Below are 18,759 nucleotides of genomic sequence, written 5' to 3'. Positions count from 1 at the left end.
CTCCATCAGCTTCTTGGAGTACCACTGAAAAAAACATACCTCTGTGCTTTTAAGTGCAATGTAAAAAGCAGATGGCATCTCTTTTTCTTGCCAGAGTGCTTTGACGAAAAAGCCATTTCTGAGTAGCATCTGTATATTACAATCACGTATGAGCTTAGAAATATTAACTAATAAAGTTCAATATGCAATAAGTATAATGAATTTTCTCTCAGGTTCTTAATTATATTTTCAGAATGCACAGTGCAAGTTTCCCATGTTACTGCAGTGGGGAGATCCTCTTTTCAAGGTAAGCCATCTACAAGTACTACAGAGGCAGGACTTTGGCCTTCATACTAAACTCTGAAACCACTGAAACAGTATTCTGCCAGCCTGAATTTCTGACCTCTGAGTTTACGTCAGTGAACATTGCTGGAACTGTTTTGGATAACCTTGGATTTCTGCCTCAACTTGATCCTGCTTGGCTGCCAGGGCCACTTTATTGAAATACTAGATACTCAAAAACATACTACACAAGATCAGAATGCTCCAACCATGATTAAAAGGTAAAAGTTAAACCCATAACAAGCCTAAGAAAGCCAACATCCATAATACTTTCTCATTTGTAAAAGTTACATTTACATACAATTTTAAAATAAGAAGCCTGATTTTAACTAAACATGTTCCATTATCTTTGAAATAAAATTATTTATATTAATGCTTCAGCTAATATTGAAAAGCTTAAGCAATAATTTTTTAAAACGTGGTAGTTGTTAGAGACACACACAAAATATTGTACATTTTCCCTGTGCTTTCTGATTACTGATCAAACATACTCAGTAGCATTTATTCTTCAATTCCCCCCCCCATATAGGCATATTTAATATATATGTATATATATGAAATTATATACAGCTTCATTCACAAACTAGGTAAATGGAGCTGTGTGCAATTTTAAGGTAACCATATTTATAGGCAGTCAGCCCATGTCATTCATGTCAATTTTAACTGTATGTTGGCAAAACAAATAGTTTTGGAATTCAGGTTATTCATTGCCTTAGATCTCTGGGTCAGGATCTATGTTTTCTTCCAGAATATGAGACTATGATAATAGGGTTCTGATTCATAAATCAAAGCTCTCATGTGCTACCACAATAGAAACATCAACACAAATTCTTGTAGAAACAGTCCTTTTCAGCGGAACTTAGCCTTGTGTTTTAGCATGAACTACTGTATTGGTATTTGAGAACCAAGCAACAGAATACCAAAGCCTAGCACCTAGCATACAGATTTGACATTATTTAGCCAATATTAGTACATCCTTTTGAAGAGGAATATATTGGCCCTGGATAGAGTGTCAGTGTCACTCCTTTTGCTTTTGTGCCAGAAGCCAACCATATTCATGAAGATTCACCTATGTATGTAAGAATATTTCTCCTACATATACCCCCATCCACACCCACCAGAGTGATGTCCTTGCATAATACTTTCTGTACATGGAAAGGGGGTGGGGGGAAGATATGATACTTCCAAGACCATTTTAGGAGTGATCTATACCATAATGAAACAATTCTGGTCTCTATTTCTCCCACTAGGAATTTTCTAACATTGTAAAACTACATGTGATTCCCTATGCTCTCTACAGGCTGTAACCTTTAGTCTTAAGCGTTAGAGGAGGCTCCTTTCCATTGTTTCTGCTTTATGAAGCCAGTGACTACAGTGGTTATGTGCTTAAACAAACAAACCGTCCCAAACTCCACAAAGTGGCCAAGCCTACTGCTTCTACTGGTAATCTGTTGCCTCACCTTTTGTGCTACTGCTTTCCCAGATTCCAACAGCCTAACTTGCCCAGGATCTGGAAAATGGACATTGTAGTTGCACGCACCAGCTGTGCATGTACTCTGACTCTTTGCAGTATATGCAGGAAGTTTCGTGTACTCATACACCATGTTATCTACAGTGTTTGACTGTCTTGCCCAGCCCACTTTGGATCTGTAAGTGTTGTCAGGCTTGGGACATATTCTTTTCAGCAATTCTGACTGTTTTTCTATAGTTACAGTTCTAAAACATTTTGCTAATGATACTACAGAACAGAAAGAACTTACTTTGTAATTTGAAAAGCAGAATGTGCTTTCAAGTACAATTTGCAACTAGCATGTTCTCTAATATAGAAACACCTATTACCTGTAACAAAATGATTCAAAAGTTCCAATCTTCAAACTTGCTATTACTTCTGCTTTCTTCTGTTTAAACCGCTCTTAGTTCAGAATCCCGTTGGCTGATTAAATAGTAGTTGCTCTGTTTTCTCTGGATAGTGTGTCAGTGCTAGTAGGAAACCTAATTATGAATATTTAGCTTCCACATGCTTTGCAGGGTGAGAATAAAGGTAGTATTTAATTCCTTTCACTCAGATCTGCTTAAAACACAACTCGGATCTTGTACCTTAAATAATATTCTTTGCCTTCTGAAATCTTAAACATTAAATTGCTATTCTTTCATGTTTTTGGAGTTACCATAAATTGAAGGTACATGACATGTGTTTTACTCCAGTGTTTCACTATTTAGGGAAAAGTGAATCAGTAAGATCAATCTAGAAAGAGATCATACAGCAGTAAAAATGCACCAGATTTGTTTTGAAAGACATCATGTGCGTGATCTAAATCTTTGCAAGCTATCTTAACTAAGAAACATGATCCTCACTTTTTGCCTTTCATGGTATGAATTTCCATTTGCAGGTAGGGTCGATCACAAGCTCCATCCTCCATCAATGATCAGTTCATTACCAGTCACGTAGGCAGACTGAAATTACATAAAAAGTAACAAGGATTTTAACTACTTTTTCATGCCTATTAATTACCGGGAAACACTTTTTCTTTAAACTCAAAAAATGCTTTCTTTTTATACAAACAATCTTTTGTTTTACAAAAATATCTGAATAAGTAGAATATAAACAAAATTTGAAATGGAAGCCTTTCAGCTAACTCAGGGGAGTGTAACAAAAGTAGTATTAGAGGCATTAATATGAGAATGCATCCCGAGTGTACAAATTCACATAAGCTAGACTTCAGGTATCACAGACTCATTAAGGTTGGAGAAGACCATTAAGATCATCAAGTCAAACCATCAACCCAACACCACCATGCCCACTAAACCATGTCCTGAAGTGCTATCGCACCTGCAGGAATAATACCTCACACTATGATGTTATTAGCTCTGTTCAACTGAGCAGAATCTCACCAGGTCAGCCAATAATTAAAGGGGACCTCACTGAAAATTTAGATGATGCAGATAGTGAGGTAAGCAACTGACCTGTTGACATTCTCCTCTGTGTCAGTACTGAAGCATACTGGAATATATTGGAAAACTGTAATTCTGTCTACACATGGCTGAAAACCCTATGACCAGACTGGAAAAAAATTAGTAGCTTTACAGAAACACTAAAACAAAGATGAAAATTATAAACAGATTACTGATAGATAGCAACATTAAGACTGAATTAATTCCATTGAAGTATTGTTCTATGCTCAGTAGGACTGCTGGACAAGTCCAGAGGAATCCGGTCCAATTTTAGATTCATAGTAAATTTATGGCACCTGAAATAACCTTGATGTGCGCTCATTAGTATTGGTGGTATTTGCAGTGGCCATTAAAAGTTTGGTGTGTAACAACCTCGGTAGGTCTATTGTCTTCCTTACACTGAAAGGGTAGATTCAATCAGAGCATTAGCCCTTTTTGCTAAAGCGTTCAGCAGTTCTATGCAAATATTTGCTCTTTAATAGTGAACGTAGGTGATGACTACTAATTCTGCCACCTTAAAACATGATCTAGCTGTGGTGCAAACTTGGGAAAGCAGACAAGCCCATTTCTCCTACCATTCAGAATGGTTTGGGGTCAGTCAGTTTGCTCAGATGACATGAAACCACTGGGCTGTGGTAGCATATACATAATGCCTTCGTCACTATCAACATTCAGAGTACTTTTTGTATTGTAGGTTAAACTCAGTAAAAGATCATATTTTTTTTTATTTTTGTAATAATCCAGCTCAAAGACAATATAAATCCTCCTAAAACAAATTCTCTCTACTGTGAAGCAGCAAAGTAGCATGGCATTCTGTGACAGGAAATTTTACTGTTCCATACTTACTTCATCAGAAGCCAAGTACACAAAGAGATGGGCCACTTCTTCAGCAGTAGCCATCCTACCAGTCTTCTGTCTGGCTAGAAAGTCTTTCAATGCCTAGATATACAACAGCATTTAGTACACAAAAAGTAAAAAAACAATTATTTTAACCTGATTAGTATGACATGTACAAAGCAATACTGGAAACAGGCCGTAAGTCATGACTTCTTTTAGTACACTGAGTAGGGAATTTAGGCTAGAAAAAGAAATTAGGTTATTAACAGTGGTATGAATTTCATGTTGAAAAATAGTAGGAGACTGGACCTAAGTCTCTGGTTCCAGAATAAAGCCAACATAAGTTCTTCCTTTGGTGGTAGATATTCCCAGGCTCTTCAAACAAGGGCTCAAAGTTACCTAGTCAGTATGGTTAAGTAATAATTTTGAAATGCATAGGCCAGCATGCCCTTTCTATCATGATTTTGCACTAGTTTGTGGCTGCCACATGCCACAGTAGAACATGTCTTCTACTTTTGCACTAGATACTGTAACCAATGGTTGTAAATGCTTCCATAGATGACAGTCCCTCTGTATTCACTAAGCAATAGTATCCTTCTATGGCATTTTAAGACTTCTGTCTTGAGTACAAACTGACCAAACTGTCAAAGGAGACACTACTGTTTTGTTATCATTGCTCCTTTGAAATATGGGACATTCCTGAATACAGGCAGAAGTGGCACTATATATATTTTTTTTTTTAAAGGGAGTTAAAACATATGTATGCACATGATCAAATTAATAAACTGCTTTCTCACCTGTTCTGGGTTAGGCCGGGCTTGGATTCTTTCCTGTAAAGATGGTGTGTCAACAGTTCCTAAACAAAATTTTAAATTCAATATTAAAAATCAACTGCATCAACAATCATGACAAAAAAATGCAGTTCATTGGCTCTATTTGTATATCTTAACACTTATGTGTATCTTCATAATGTGATTCAGGAGAAAGACTGCAGAACTATCAACGTAGCATAGGATTCTAAATTTCAATAGAAGGCCAGACTTTTGAGAATTAGATTCAATACTTTTCAGAATGTTAAACAGTGGCTAGCTTCTTAGCTAGCCCTTGCCTGATTCTAACTTCCTAGACTATATCTTTGAAAATAAACATTCAAATAATGTGCAATGCATATATAATGTGCATGTGCTGGGTTAACAGACTAAACATACAGTACAAAAGTAACAACTTTTCTATTTTAAATCTCAGAATGTTTCAAGCATTGTCCTGTTCCTTTAGATTGCTGGGAACTTTAGTTGCCACTTGTAAGTCTATTCTTTGTTAATAAGGTTAAGCTAAATCTGACCACTTAGCATCTGCTCCTAGTTTACAAAATAATGTAAGAATACTTACCAGGACATATGCAGTTACATCTGATGCCTTGTTCAATGAAATCAGCAGCCACAGACTTTGTTAGACCAATAACTGCTGCCTTTGAAGTACTATATACACATCTGTTCACAACTCCTAACAGAAGGTCAGCGTGAAGGCAGTGTAGAAACATATTTTGCAAATTAAAAAAAAAAAACAAAACAGGAAGGGGAAAGAAAAAAAGAGAGCCAAGTTTGTTCAATATACACCTGCTTCTGGACTCCAGCATTTGCTGTAGCACCTGTAGTCTTTCCCTAAGGGGAGGCTAACTAGAACGCTGGCTGCCAAAATTCTACTCAGGCATACACCAGAGGAAAGCACACAATCTTTCAACAGTATAAGTTTGGGGAGTAGTCTAGAAAAGTTAACAAAGCAAACAAGGATTTAGGAACAGCAGATACCCATCTGTTAGTCACCATCAGGCTTCCTTGGGAAGCATAGCTATGCCACTTACGTAATTGTCATTTCTTCCTTGTTTCTCTGAAGAACATATGTAGCAAGGTATCACTGGAAGTAATTCCTTTTTAGTTAATACAAACTGATAAAGAGGATTCTACAAAACATTCAGGACAGATTCAAAAGTTCAGAGGCAAGGATCTTAGTGTTTCTGCAATTTTCCATCTTCCTTGCGTGTATGAGTTGATGTGTTCACTTTCTTTTTTTAGCTGCATCCCTCCACAGGATTGGCAATAACCTCTAAATTCAAAGTTGTGCAATATTTATTTTGCATTCCCATAATTTTAAGTTTGAGATAACGAACTCTAGCAAGCTACTGACCTTTAATGCTAGATGCCACAGAAGACATATTTATAATATTTCCAGATTTCTGTTTAAGCATCTGCAAAAGAATCATAAAATTGTTTAGGTTGGAGAAGACATTTAACATCAAGTCCAACTGTCAAGCTAGCACTGCCAAGCCCACCACTAAACCATGTCCTTAAGTGCCACATCTACATGTCTTTCAAATACCTCCAGGGATGGTGACTCAACCACTTCCCTGGGCAGCCTGCTCCTGCGCTTGACAACTCTTTCAGCGAAGAAATTTTTCCTAATATCCAATCTAAACCTCCCCTGGCACAACTTGAGGCTGTTTCCTCTTGCCCTATCACTTGTTACTTGGGAAGAGAGACCAAAACCAACTTTGCTACAACCCCCTTTCAGCTAGTTGTAGAGAGTGATAAGGTCTCCCCCCAACCTCCTTTCGTCCAGGCTAAACAACCCCGGTTCCCTCAGCTGCTCCTCGTAAGACTTGCACTCCGGACCGTTCACCAGCTTCATTGCCCCTTTTTGGACACGCTCCAGCAACTCAATGCCTTTCTTGTCGTGAGGGGCCCAAAACTAAACACGGTATTCGAGGTGCAGCCTCACTAGTGCTGAGTACAGGGGCACAATCACATCCCTCGTCCTGCTGGCCACATGATTTCTGATACAGGCGGGATGCTGTTGGCCTTCTTGGCCACCTGGGCGCACTGCCAGCTCATATTTAGATGGCTGTTGACCAACACCCCCAGGTCATTTTCTACCAGGCAGCTTTTCATCCACTCATCCCCAAGCCTGTAGCGTTGCATGGGGTTGTTGTGGCCGAAGTGCAGGACCCAGCACTTCATACACTTGGCCTCAGCCCATCAATCCAGCCTGTCCAAATCCCTCTGCAGAACCTTCCTATGCTCCAGCAGATCAACACTCCTGCCTGACTTGGTGTCACCTGCAAACTTACTGAGGGTACACGCAAACCCCTCGTCCAGATCCTTGATGAAACTTGCCCCAATACTGAACGCTGAGGAACACCAGCTGCCCACCAGATTTAACTCCATTCACCACAACTCTTTGGGCCCAGCCACCCAGCCAGTTTTTTTACCCAGCGAAGAGTACACCCATCCAAGCCACGAGCAGCCAGTTTCTCCAGGAAAATGCTGTGGGAAATGGTGTCAAAGGTTTTACTAAAGTCCAGGTAAACAACATCCACAGCATTTCCCTCATCTGTTAAGTGGGTCACCTTGTGATAGAAGGAGATCAGGTTAGTCAAACAGGACCTGCCTTTCATAAACCCATGCTGACTGGGCCTGATCACCTGGTTGTCCTGTATGTGCCGTGTGATGGCACTCAAGATAACCTGCTCCGTAACCTTCCCTGGCACTCAGGTCAGACTGACAGGCCTGCAGTTCCCCGGATCCTCCTTCCGACCTTTCTTGTAGATGGGCATCACACTTGCTAACTTCCAGTCAACTGGGACGTCCCTGGTTAGCCAAGACTGCTGATAAAAATGATGGAGAATGGCTTGGTGGGCACTTCTGCCAGCTCCCTCAGTACCCTTGGGTGGATCCCATCCAGACCCATAGATTTATGTGTGTCTAAGTGGTGTAGGAGGTTGCTAGCCATTTCCCCTTGGATTATGGGGGCTTCATTCTGCTCCCAGTCCCTGCCTTCCAGCTTCAGGGGGCTGGGTAACCTGAGAACAGCTGGTCTTACTATTAAAGACTGAAGCAGAGAAGGCATTAAGTACCCCAGCCTTTTCCTCATCCTTGTCACTATGTTTCTCCCCCACATCCAGTGAAGGATGGCGATTCTCCTTAGCTCTCCTTTTGTTGCTAATTTATTTATAGGAACAATTTTTTTATTGTCTTTTACCACAGCAGCTAGATTAAGTTCTAAGTGGACCTTGGCCCTTCTAATTTTCACCCTGCATAACCTCACAACATCCTTGTAGTCCTCCTGAGTTGCCTGCCGCTTCTTCCAGAGGTCATAAACTCTACTTTTTTTTCCCCCCCAAGGTCCAGCCAAAGCTCTCTGTTCAGCCAGTCCAGTCTTCTTCCCCACCAGCTTGTCTCTCAGCACATGGGGATGGCCTGTTCCTGTGACTTTAAGATATTGTTCTTGAAGAATTTCCAGCCTTCCTGGACTCCTTTGCCCTTCAGGACTGCTGCCCAAGGGACTCAGTCAACCAGTCTCCTAAACAGGCCAAAGTCTGCCGTCCGGAAGTCCAAGGCAGCAGTTCTGCTGACCCCCCTCCTTACTTCACCAAGAAATGAAAACTCTATCATTTTGTAATAGCTATGCCCAAGATGGCCTCCAGCCATCACATCACCCACAAGCCCTTCCCTGTTCACAAACAACAGGTCCAGCCTTCCCTAGTTGGCTCACTTACCAGCTCTGTCAAGAAATTATCTCTAGGAACCTCCTAGACTGTTTCCTCTCTGCTCTATTTCCAGCAGACACCTGGTAAGTTGAAGTCCCCCATGAGAACAAGGGATAGCAATTGTGAGACTTCTCCCAGCTGCTTATAGAATATTTAACCTGCCTCTTCATCCTGGTTGGGTGGTCTACAACAGACTCCCACCATGATATCTGCCTTGTTGGCCTTCCCCCGATTCTTCCCCATAAACACTCAACCCTATAATCACCATCACTAAGTTCTAGACAATCAAAACACTCCTTAACATACAGGACTACCCCACTGCCTCTCCTTTCTTGCCTATCGCTTCTGAAGAGTTTATAGCCATCCATTGCAGCATTCCAGTTGTGCGAGTCATCCCACCACGTCTCCGTGATGGCAACTGTATCTTAGTTTTCCTGCTGCACAATGGCTTCCAGCTCCTCGTGTTTGTTGCTTATGCTGCATGCATTGGTGTAGGTGCACTTCAGTTGAGCTATTTATCCCACCACCTTTTTGAGGAGGGAGAAGACCTAATTCCATTTTCAGGCACTTCCATGGTTTCTAACACGTCAATAACCCTTGCGTCTTTGCTGCAGCTTGGGTCTCCAGCCCCTGCCTCCACTAAGACGGCAGATCAATGGACCTGACTAGCGCACTGTCCTTCAAACATCTGTGTGCAACCCCAAGGCTTATCTCTAGCAAGCCTGGATTTACCCCTTCCCCTTGAAATCTAGTTTAAAGCTCTTTCAGTGAGCCCTGCTAAATCCTGTACAAAGATCCTTTTCCCCCTTTGAGACAGGTGTACCCCATCTGTCGCCAGCAGGCCTGGTGTCATGTAAACCAACCCATGATCAAAAAACTCATAATTCTGCTGGTGACACAAGGTTCAGAGCCAGGTATTGATCTGCTGGCTCTTCCTGTTTCTTCCCTCATCATTCCCTGCAACTGAAAGGATAGGGGAGAACACTGCTTGTGCTCCTGATCCCTTAACCAGTCATCCCAAGGCCCTGAAGTCTCTCTTGATTGCCCTCAGACTTCATGTTGCAACCTCATCCCTGCCTACCTGAAAAATCAATAACGGATAATAACCTGAGGACCATACCAGAACAGGAAATTTTCTCTTCACATCTTTAACATGGACTCCAGGGAGGCAGCAGACTTCCCTAAGTAAGTGGGTCTGATCTCCATAGTGGACCTTCTGTTCCCTTCAGAAGGGAGTCTCCTATGACAATGACCTGTCTTCTTCTTGGAAGCAGTTTTGACACAGGGTATAGCCAATTTAAGCTTGGCAAGACTTCCAAGCTAGATGAACCATTGCCCTCATTATTGTTTGGTTCCACTTGCAGAACCTCATACCTATTATGCGAGGGCACCAGGGAAGGTGGGGTAGTCACAGAGGAGATGCACCTGCTGCTCCAGGCAGGAACTTGTCACCATTATGCCCCCATCCTTTAAGTCACTGTGTTCATCCAGGCACAGAGAGGACAGGGAATCAATCGTCTGTATCATGTGTCCTGTCTGCCCATTGGGCCTCTCCTAGGGAAGGCAGGGTGCGATTCCAGTAGTCAGCCTCTCTTTCACCCACCCTGATACTCTTCAACCTGCTCGCCTCTCCCCAGAGCTCTGTCACTAAGCAGAGGGGTTCCTCTACCTGTGCGCAGCTCTCACAGCTGTGCTCACTGCTGCTGTCCCATACTGGCGTTAAGAGCAGAGCACAGACTGCGGCCTGACACCTGGGTGTCTGCATATTCCCACCGGAGCTCTGTCGGTCACGGCAGGTGCAGAGCTTGAGAGGCCATGGCTTTCTGCTGAGTAGATACCATTGCTCCCTGGTCAAGCTGGCAGAGCTTCAGCGCCCTTCCCGCACGCCCTTCTGCATGAACTGACGCACCATGCCCTGTTTGCCAGTGCTCTCCAGGGGCTTCTTTTATAGGTGTGGGGGCTTGGCTGCCATTGCTCCTGGCCCTGCCCATGTCTTGTCAGCCTCTGTGGCATGAGCTGCAGGCTCCTGGCAGCTCTCTCTGCTCCCCTGGAGATTTCCCTGATTTGGGAACCCTGCTGTGCACAGTGCTGGAGTGCTCTGCTGCGCATCTTGCCAGCATCAGAGCCACTCGCCTCGGTGACTTACGTCATTCAAATGCAAACTATTTTTTTATCTGCAGGTCCAGCAAAACAGCCCACTACCACTCGCAGAACAGCCCTACGTGCAATTGATACGCAGGGTAGCAAAGCTTAATTGGCATGAACCGGTGCATATCTCTTTTTGATCTATTCACTGAAGCAGAATCTGCAATTCTCACTAGGTTTTCCTAAGTCATCTCAGGGATGAAGACTATGACAGGGAAGGATTTTTTTCCTAGATAGCCACCTCTGAATCATTGCCCTCTTGTCACCACAGTAAGTTATGCTACACAGACATCTGTTCATGCTATCTACTAATGCAGTAATTCACTGATCCCATTCAAACTCTTCTTGCTTTGGAGAAGACTATAACACAACTCTCTAGCATCTTTGAATTGTAGCTAACTTTTTTTACATTATAACAGTTTTAGGCATCCCAAAACTTGAGATGCCTAAAGTTGTTATAAATAACCTTTGAAAATGAAGATCAGCTAAGAAAACAAACAAACAAACAAAATCAACCAATCAACCAAGGACTAGAACAGCACTTTTCAGAGCAGTCGTTATCCAGTCATGGTCACAGCTTTCACATCTGGCCTTTGCATTTACAGGAATACAAATGCCTTATTCAGTCCACAAGTTTTTGTAGCCCCAAACCTAGTTATTACATCAAACACAAGTGCTCTCAAACTGCTAGACTAATTGAATTGTTCTGATATAACCAGCATGTTAGCATCAGTGGCGCTGAATTGCTTCACAAGATAGTTTCCAGAGTTCCATAAAATTCATGTTAATATACATTAATTATAAATATTTTGTAGCAGTGATAGTGGGCAGCTGTGTGCTATAGTATAAGCTATATATATAGCACTGTATTCAATGGCTCCCTCACTGCTCTGAGTTTGAAGGGGTTTAGTTACAAATTACATAGGGCAAAATCCCTGAATTAGTCTTCTCTACAATATCCTTTAGATAGATTGTCTACTTGAAGGATTACACAGTGCAGAGAATGCTTTAGAGTAGGATCGCTATACTCTAAGGGCCTCCCCACCCAAAGCTGCATGCTTGCATTTTTATCTCAAATTCCATGCTGTCACAGCAGCAACAACTTAAGACCTCTCACTTTAAATACAATGCAGCAGAGACTAAAAGTCATGAGCAAGCCAAGCCTTACCTTCGGAAGGAATGTCTTGATCATTAGATACATGCTGCGAACATTGAGGTTCATAGTGAAGTTCCAGTCTTGCTCCTCACAGTCCACAATGGTTCCATGATGAACAAACCTAGAATAAGCGCATGAAATGGATTACTGTCTGTGGTTTACATTTCTATGGCTTTTTATGCACAAGGCAGTCTCGATATGTGCAAAGAAATGCTTAGCAATAGGGAAATAAAAAAAGTCAAGTAGTAGCAGACCATCAACTTTGCTCACTGTTGTGCTAGGAGGGACACTCACACAGCTGTGCCTGTGCCATAGTATAGGGCACCCACAGAGTGTGGAAAACAACTAATGCCAAAGCCATCCTATCTTGGTCTGGGTAACATGGCTGCGCACAAAAAATTCCGTTTTGATGAAGACACATGAAAGTTTGTATTAAAGGTATAAAATGCATTAAAACAAAAGAAAGAAAAGACATTTAAGTAAAAGAAAGTACTTCTGGAGGACAGGGAAAACTGGAAAAATAGGATCAAATAAAAGCTGGTTACCCTGCAATGTTACAGAGGACGTCAATCTTTTCAATCTCCTTGGCCAGATTTTCTATCTGCTCCTTTTTGGTGACATCCAGAACCCGTATTTGAATGCCTAGAAAAACACGGTATTTGCTTCGCTGTATTTGGCTAAAGATCAGCAGTTTATTTTTCTGAAGTGCTGAGGATTGCATCTGCAATTCAAGCCAGTGGCTTGCCAGGAACGATCCACACTCAGAGGTGCATCAAGACATGGACACTCAATGAGTGAGAATTACACTTAATGATTAAATTAGTGTAATGGTTAAATTGGGACAGCAGTGGACAGCATGTCATACTATTTAAAATTTCAGAAGGGAATTAAAAAGAAATCAACTGATTTGATTGTCATACAGCATCACACAAGCAAAAGAGCTAACATCATTTACCATAAAAACATTTCCAATAAATTTGAATTCCACTCTACTCTCACTGAGGAATTATAGAACCTGTATAATCATAACAAGCTGTCATGCCATTATAGAATAATAATTACTTGGAACTAGTTACATGTGTCACACACTCGCAGTCACATTACATGCCATCTATCCATGTGTAGTTGAGGATATTATGAATCAGCTTTATATAATTTAACTAATGAGGAAAAGTGATTTTACATAAGACATTGATTTATATTATCTGGAATGATATTATAGCAATTATTTAATTGCAAAAACATAGCAAGCATTGTATTTGTAAACTTCTTTATAAACAAAAGAAGGCTTGGAATCTCACTGCTTTTCACTGTAACCGTCTACTTATTTCAGCCTCTGACAGCTGTTACTGTCAGTGCTTATAGCACGAGCTGTGCCTGTGCCATACCTTCAAGACACTGATAACAAAAAAAAACACCCCAAACCTTATATTTTGTTCAGAGAAGTTACCTCTGAAAGATTGAGACACATAGTTACTGCAAAACAAGGACAGGCACAACTCTTCCAGCCACTTTTTGATAGAATCAGCCCCTCTAACAGAACTGCCTTAGGGCCAACCACAGCAGTGCCACTCCTGGGACAGAGGTGGAAAGAGCTAAGTAAAAGAACTTCCAGATGAATTGTAATATATATGATAGATATGATATAATCTAAGTGTTATTTTACCTCATTTTACTTAAGTATCTTCCAGCAATCTAAGACAACTAGCTTCTCTCACCCATGTCAAGGCTGAATGCTTACTATGGAATAGGCATACTTCATGATACATGTTGCCTGCACCCTCACTCCATATTGCATGTAAAGATTGAGCTGTATCCCCTTCTCAAATATGTGAACTTTTCATCCAAAGGAAACCTGGATGAGTAGCAAAGGAGGAGTCGGGGTATACGCCAGTAATTCCCTTAGCAGGTACAATTAGAGTCCCAGGGCACTAAGACTTGCTGCTGATCACCTTTTTGCCACAGCCTCATCACAGCATATCCTGCATCTAGGGTAGAGGGATGTCTAGTGCAGAACACACCTGTGCCCCAAACAGTGTGGGGCAGTTCTGGTTTGGTTGTGTGGTGTGTTGGTTTTTTGGGGTTTTTTTTGTTTATTTGTTTGTTTTTTTAACCACACAATTTAGTCATGTGCAACTAGTGACACACAGTCTAGTAAGCATCTACAACTACCTGGTGAGATTGTAGAAGAGATGGAGCCAGACTTCCAGGGCCCACAGTGGAAGGATGAAAGGCAGTAAAAAGAAGTTGGAACATAAGGAAGTTTGACCGAATGTAACGTGTTTGGTTTTTGTGAGTTTTGGTGGGTTTTTCTTGTTTGGTTGTTTTTTTTAAATATCATTATCATTTTAAAACCATGATAGCAGTTGCACTTGAACAGGGGCCTACAGAGTTCGTTGAGGAAATTCCATCCTTAGAGATGTTCAGAACTTGACTCAACACAGCCCTAAGCAACCTGCTCTAACCAGAGCAGCAGGCAGAACTAAGTGGCCTCCAGAGGTCTCATCCAGTGTACATACTGTAAAGCTGTCTAAAGCATCTGAGTGATGTCTAAATTATGGAAGAATTTGATTTGAAATGGATAAAAACCTGTTTCTTTTGAAGCCAAAATGACAAGACCATGAACAGGCTGTATATGTCTTAGTTAAATGATATAGACACTTTTAAAGAGATTTGTGTATAACAATGCAATTAGACTACAGGCTGGTGATTAACATCAGCACTGGAATTACCTCTCCTGGATAAAATTCAAAGACCACGATGTGCCTTGATGAATTACAGCTTACCTAATCACATGTCAAAAGGCTGGAAATGGCTCAGAGTATATTGAAAATTACCCCTTTCCTTCTGAACACACTAGCAGAGGGAAAAAATGCACAGTTCAAAATGTAACACTCTCCTAAACACCCTCAGAATGACCCTGGAAAGCCCTAAAGGAATTCCTAAGGAATTGCTGGTGGTAAACTCCAGTCAGTAGAGACCGATGTTCACACTAAAAGCTGTGCCAGAGAAAAGTGTTTTTGCATATTTGATTGTCACCCTGTAATAGGAATTCATTAAACCCACTTCCTTCCATCAAATTAAGTTGGAAGCCCTTTCAGTTTTAAAATATATGCAACTCTTAATTTTTATTTCAAGATTGAAAAGATAATTTTTTTAATATAACGTCCCATACTTGTGTCACTTATGATTAAGAAATGCAGCTATGCAAAACCTGCTCCTTGAAGTATGTTCCTGTGATATCAGTAGGAAAGCAACCTTCAGGCATGAGCATTTGTACAAACAGAACAGGCTTATCTAGCACTGGTGGAGTTAGTTTCCGAAGACATACAAATTCTACTAGATAGCTATACTTTTAATACTTTCCTTAGTAAGTATAGACCATGGAAATGCAAGACATTATATCTACTTTTTATATAGCTGGATGTTAGTTCTTGTGATCAGAGAAAAGCATTCCATGCCTTTTAGAATAATATGTTTGACAACTAGCCTAGAGATCTCAAAAGGTAACTGAAATGGGTGCTGTTCTGGGAAGCAGAAATCAACTGCTGCTGTGACACAAGAAACTCAAAGTTATTCCACATGCCTGGAATAATACTGTCTGATGTGCTGATGTTGCAGTATTTTACATGCTAAATCTCTGCCATTCCACACCACAGAATAAAGCAATGCCAACATCTAAAGAATTAGTCTGGACATTTTCCATTTTTTCTGGCCTTTTGAAATTTGCCCTATCCTCAAATCATATTTCAGCCAGTCTACAACAAAACTTCCAAGAGCTGAACTAATGCCAACTGTAAGTCTTTTACCTGGATATTTCTTCAGTTTTTGCAGCTTAGACTCATTGATGTCTATAGCAAGGACTTTGGCTCCTTCTTTAGCAAAAGTCTGAAAAATACAAGTAAGAGAATCAGTTTATATTTAGATATTCCAGATCTTACCAGAAAGAAAATCTGTTTTCTTCTCATTTCATTTTTGGCTCAGAAGAAAAGTTGGCTGAAGGCAGCTGATCTCTCACTTGTCATTCTGGGCATGTCAGGGAGTAATGGACATCAATTACCACACATCCTGGGCACAACTAATATCATGTAACTATACATGATAAAAGATGGATTCAAGATCTTTTCCCTAAGGTAAAGAATCCATAAATGAAGTATAAAACCAGTAACCAGACTAAGACAAGTGGTATTATTATTGCCCTTACTAGCTCCATGTGCACTAGCAAGCACGTTACAAACACGTAGGAGTAGAATTGTCTGTATTGTTGGATTTAAATGAAGTTATGGGATTTGACAGGTAAAGACATGAGTCATAAAAAAGGAATAGTGGTATATAAGCTTTATGAAAATAATTTTCCTCCAAATCATTGGAACAGAGCAATATTAAACAGAGCATGACTTTTCTTTAATACTTAAGCAGAGATACTCCTTCATTCTTGATGCACCCTTCAAAACCTGCTTTCTCTGCATTGTAATTACTCATAAGTCAACAGCTATGCTAAGAGAGTAACCTCCACATCAAAAGTATTCTGACATCTCAGCCTGTAGCCCCTAATCTTCAAAGTAAGTGTCTCAAGTGCAACTTCAGAGGATAGTGGTGTTCAACACGCCAGCCTTCCGTGGCTTGTTGGGTATTTACAAAGTGAAATCATTAGGAAGATTACCTACTCCTTGGACTGAGCATTTTAATGTGAGTGCCAAGATCAGCAGTCTTCTGCATTCTTAACTGCATGCATGAGAAACTAACTAGTCTGGCAAAGATCCTACTTACAGGAGCTTTTCCTGGCTTGTTGACTACATTGCAGGGATACTGAGGTAACTCTACTGGTTTATCTGCTACAGAAGGAAGTAGCAGGGGAAGAACTAGTCAAAAGGAATTAAAAGGTAACCAGAAAGTTAATACATATGTTGAATTCTGTTTAACAGTAATTGAATAAAATTTGTGAAGGATTTCTCGCAGTTGCTCATTGTTAACAACATTGTAGCATTATTAGTATCATGTAGACTTGGTTACGTCAACTATTAATGTAGATAAAATATTTTGGCTTTACTGTAGGGGATCTTTGCAGTATGCACCTTACAACAGGAAATATTTCCTCTATCCTCCTTATCTTCTCCCAGAACAAAGCAGCAGACATATTGGATTAAAGGTACAGACAGTACCAACCATATATTGTTAGAAAAGCAGTTGCAGCTGTTCTCAAATCTTGCCTTTATCCTTGCCTAACATCACCCTCAGAGCTGAAGACTTTCAGAAACTGAAACAGCACAAAGCATGCATGGTACAGTATAGTGATTATTTTATTCCCTAAATTTTTCAACGGGTAGTTCTGGCTTCTTACCTGTGGTTTATTAATTCAAGCACTTGTTTGGTGCAGGTGTCATTGGACAAGCTAGCATTACAGACCGAGCTCAAGTACAGGACAACAAACATTTTCCAACTTACTATAGCAGCTGCTCGTCCAATCCCCTGTGCTGCTGCAGAGAGGAGTATGAACTTCCCATCAAGCCGACCCATATTGCTGACCTGTGCAGACAGAAGGTGTCACAGAATCTTTAACAAAAAGATGAGCCAACAACACTCCCTGGGAATCAGATACAAACGCATTCCAAAAACCAGACGTGATTCAGAGTACCTCTGCCATCAAATCGTATCACAGATTGTCCTGTTTGGCTGCAGTGTGACCATGAGTCATCCAGGGTTCTGCCTCAACTCCCCGCCCCCCCCAAGTAAGAGCCTCAAAAAGATCAAAAGGCATTTGAGCTCAAAAGCCAAGCTTTATTATAACAGAAGCCAGACTTTATTTTCCTTAAACAGGGAAAAAAAAAGTCAAAATGAAACAGAAGTACAATAACTTGTAATCTAGTGCTTCCACGGTCCATGGTGTTCTTAGAAAGGTCTTTCTTCTACTCCTCTCAAACTATAAACTCTTCAACTTCCTAGATTGCAATAAATTCCACACAATACCCTGGCCTTGGTGTCTGCTCTGAATTGACTGAGGAATCTTCCAGCACAGCAGATTCCCAGCTCCAACAAGGCCAGGGTGGGGAATGAAGCTTTGTTCTGTCTTGCCTCTCGCACATTGCTTGCTCTCAGGGAACTACTGAGCATGCTTAGGCAAGCAGTAGAAAGTCTCTAGGAGGTTCCACCTTACTCAATGTGTAGCAGCCAAAAGGCAAAATGTAGCCCTCTTCTGCCCAAGCACTTTCGAATGGTACATTATGTTTAAAAGAAATACAGCATGTAAACAAGTAAAAGCAAATGCCATCCGCTCACTCCTATGGATTCAAAGTGTTCCAGTAGGATTTTTGGTTATTTAAGGAGTAAACTTAATACTTTTTAGACAGTTCTCTGAAACATCGTAAGGTCACTGTTCCAGTCAGAGTGCGATACCTGGTTTGGTAACTGGGCTCCCAATAAGCAAAGCTTTCTGCACTTTATAATTCACAGAGCAAAATTTGTTTATGTAGCCATGAGCGCAGAAAGGTGTCCCAAGAAGCCGAAGTCTTTAAACATATACATGAATCCAACATACCGAGTACTTCACTGAGAAGTTAAGATGCCAGAACCTAGGCATAAGTTAACCCCTAGGTTAGCAGCCAATGCTATCATCTAGAGATGCTCAAATCCATGCTGTGACTCAGGTTACGGAGTCGAATTTAGTGTCCTACATCTCAAACCAGATTAATAATTTCTCTGATTTTGACCAGAAATTCCGTTTCCTCCGCACCTTTTTCTGACAAAAGTTGCGGCAATTCAACAAATTCAACAAATGAGGCTTCTGAAGCAGTTTATCTGAAAAATT

General features: G+C 40.9%; 1 protein-coding gene across 1 annotated transcript; it reads right to left on the bottom strand.

The window, feature by feature from the left end:
* Nucleotides 1–2,721: 2,721 nt before the first annotated feature.
* BDH2 (3-hydroxybutyrate dehydrogenase 2) lies at nt 2,722–17,471 on the bottom strand (the record flags this gene model as incomplete). Its single annotated transcript, XM_081999271.1, has 9 exons — nt 2,722–2,775; nt 4,120–4,212; nt 4,908–4,966; nt 5,500–5,613; nt 6,295–6,355; nt 11,967–12,075; nt 12,500–12,596; nt 15,764–15,842; nt 17,400–17,471. The coding sequence occupies 9 exons, from the start codon at nt 17,469–17,471 to the stop codon at nt 2,722–2,724; spliced, it is 738 nt and encodes a 245-aa protein (XP_081855397.1).
* Between the last annotated feature and the right edge of the window lie 1,288 nt (nt 17,472–18,759).

This window comes from Phaethon aethereus, assembly GCF_964289735.1.
Source record: "Phaethon aethereus genome assembly, chromosome: 4".
Lineage (NCBI taxonomy): Eukaryota > Metazoa > Chordata > Aves > Phaethontiformes > Phaethontidae > Phaethon > Phaethon aethereus.
This window is presented reverse-complemented; position numbering and strand designations above follow the sequence as displayed.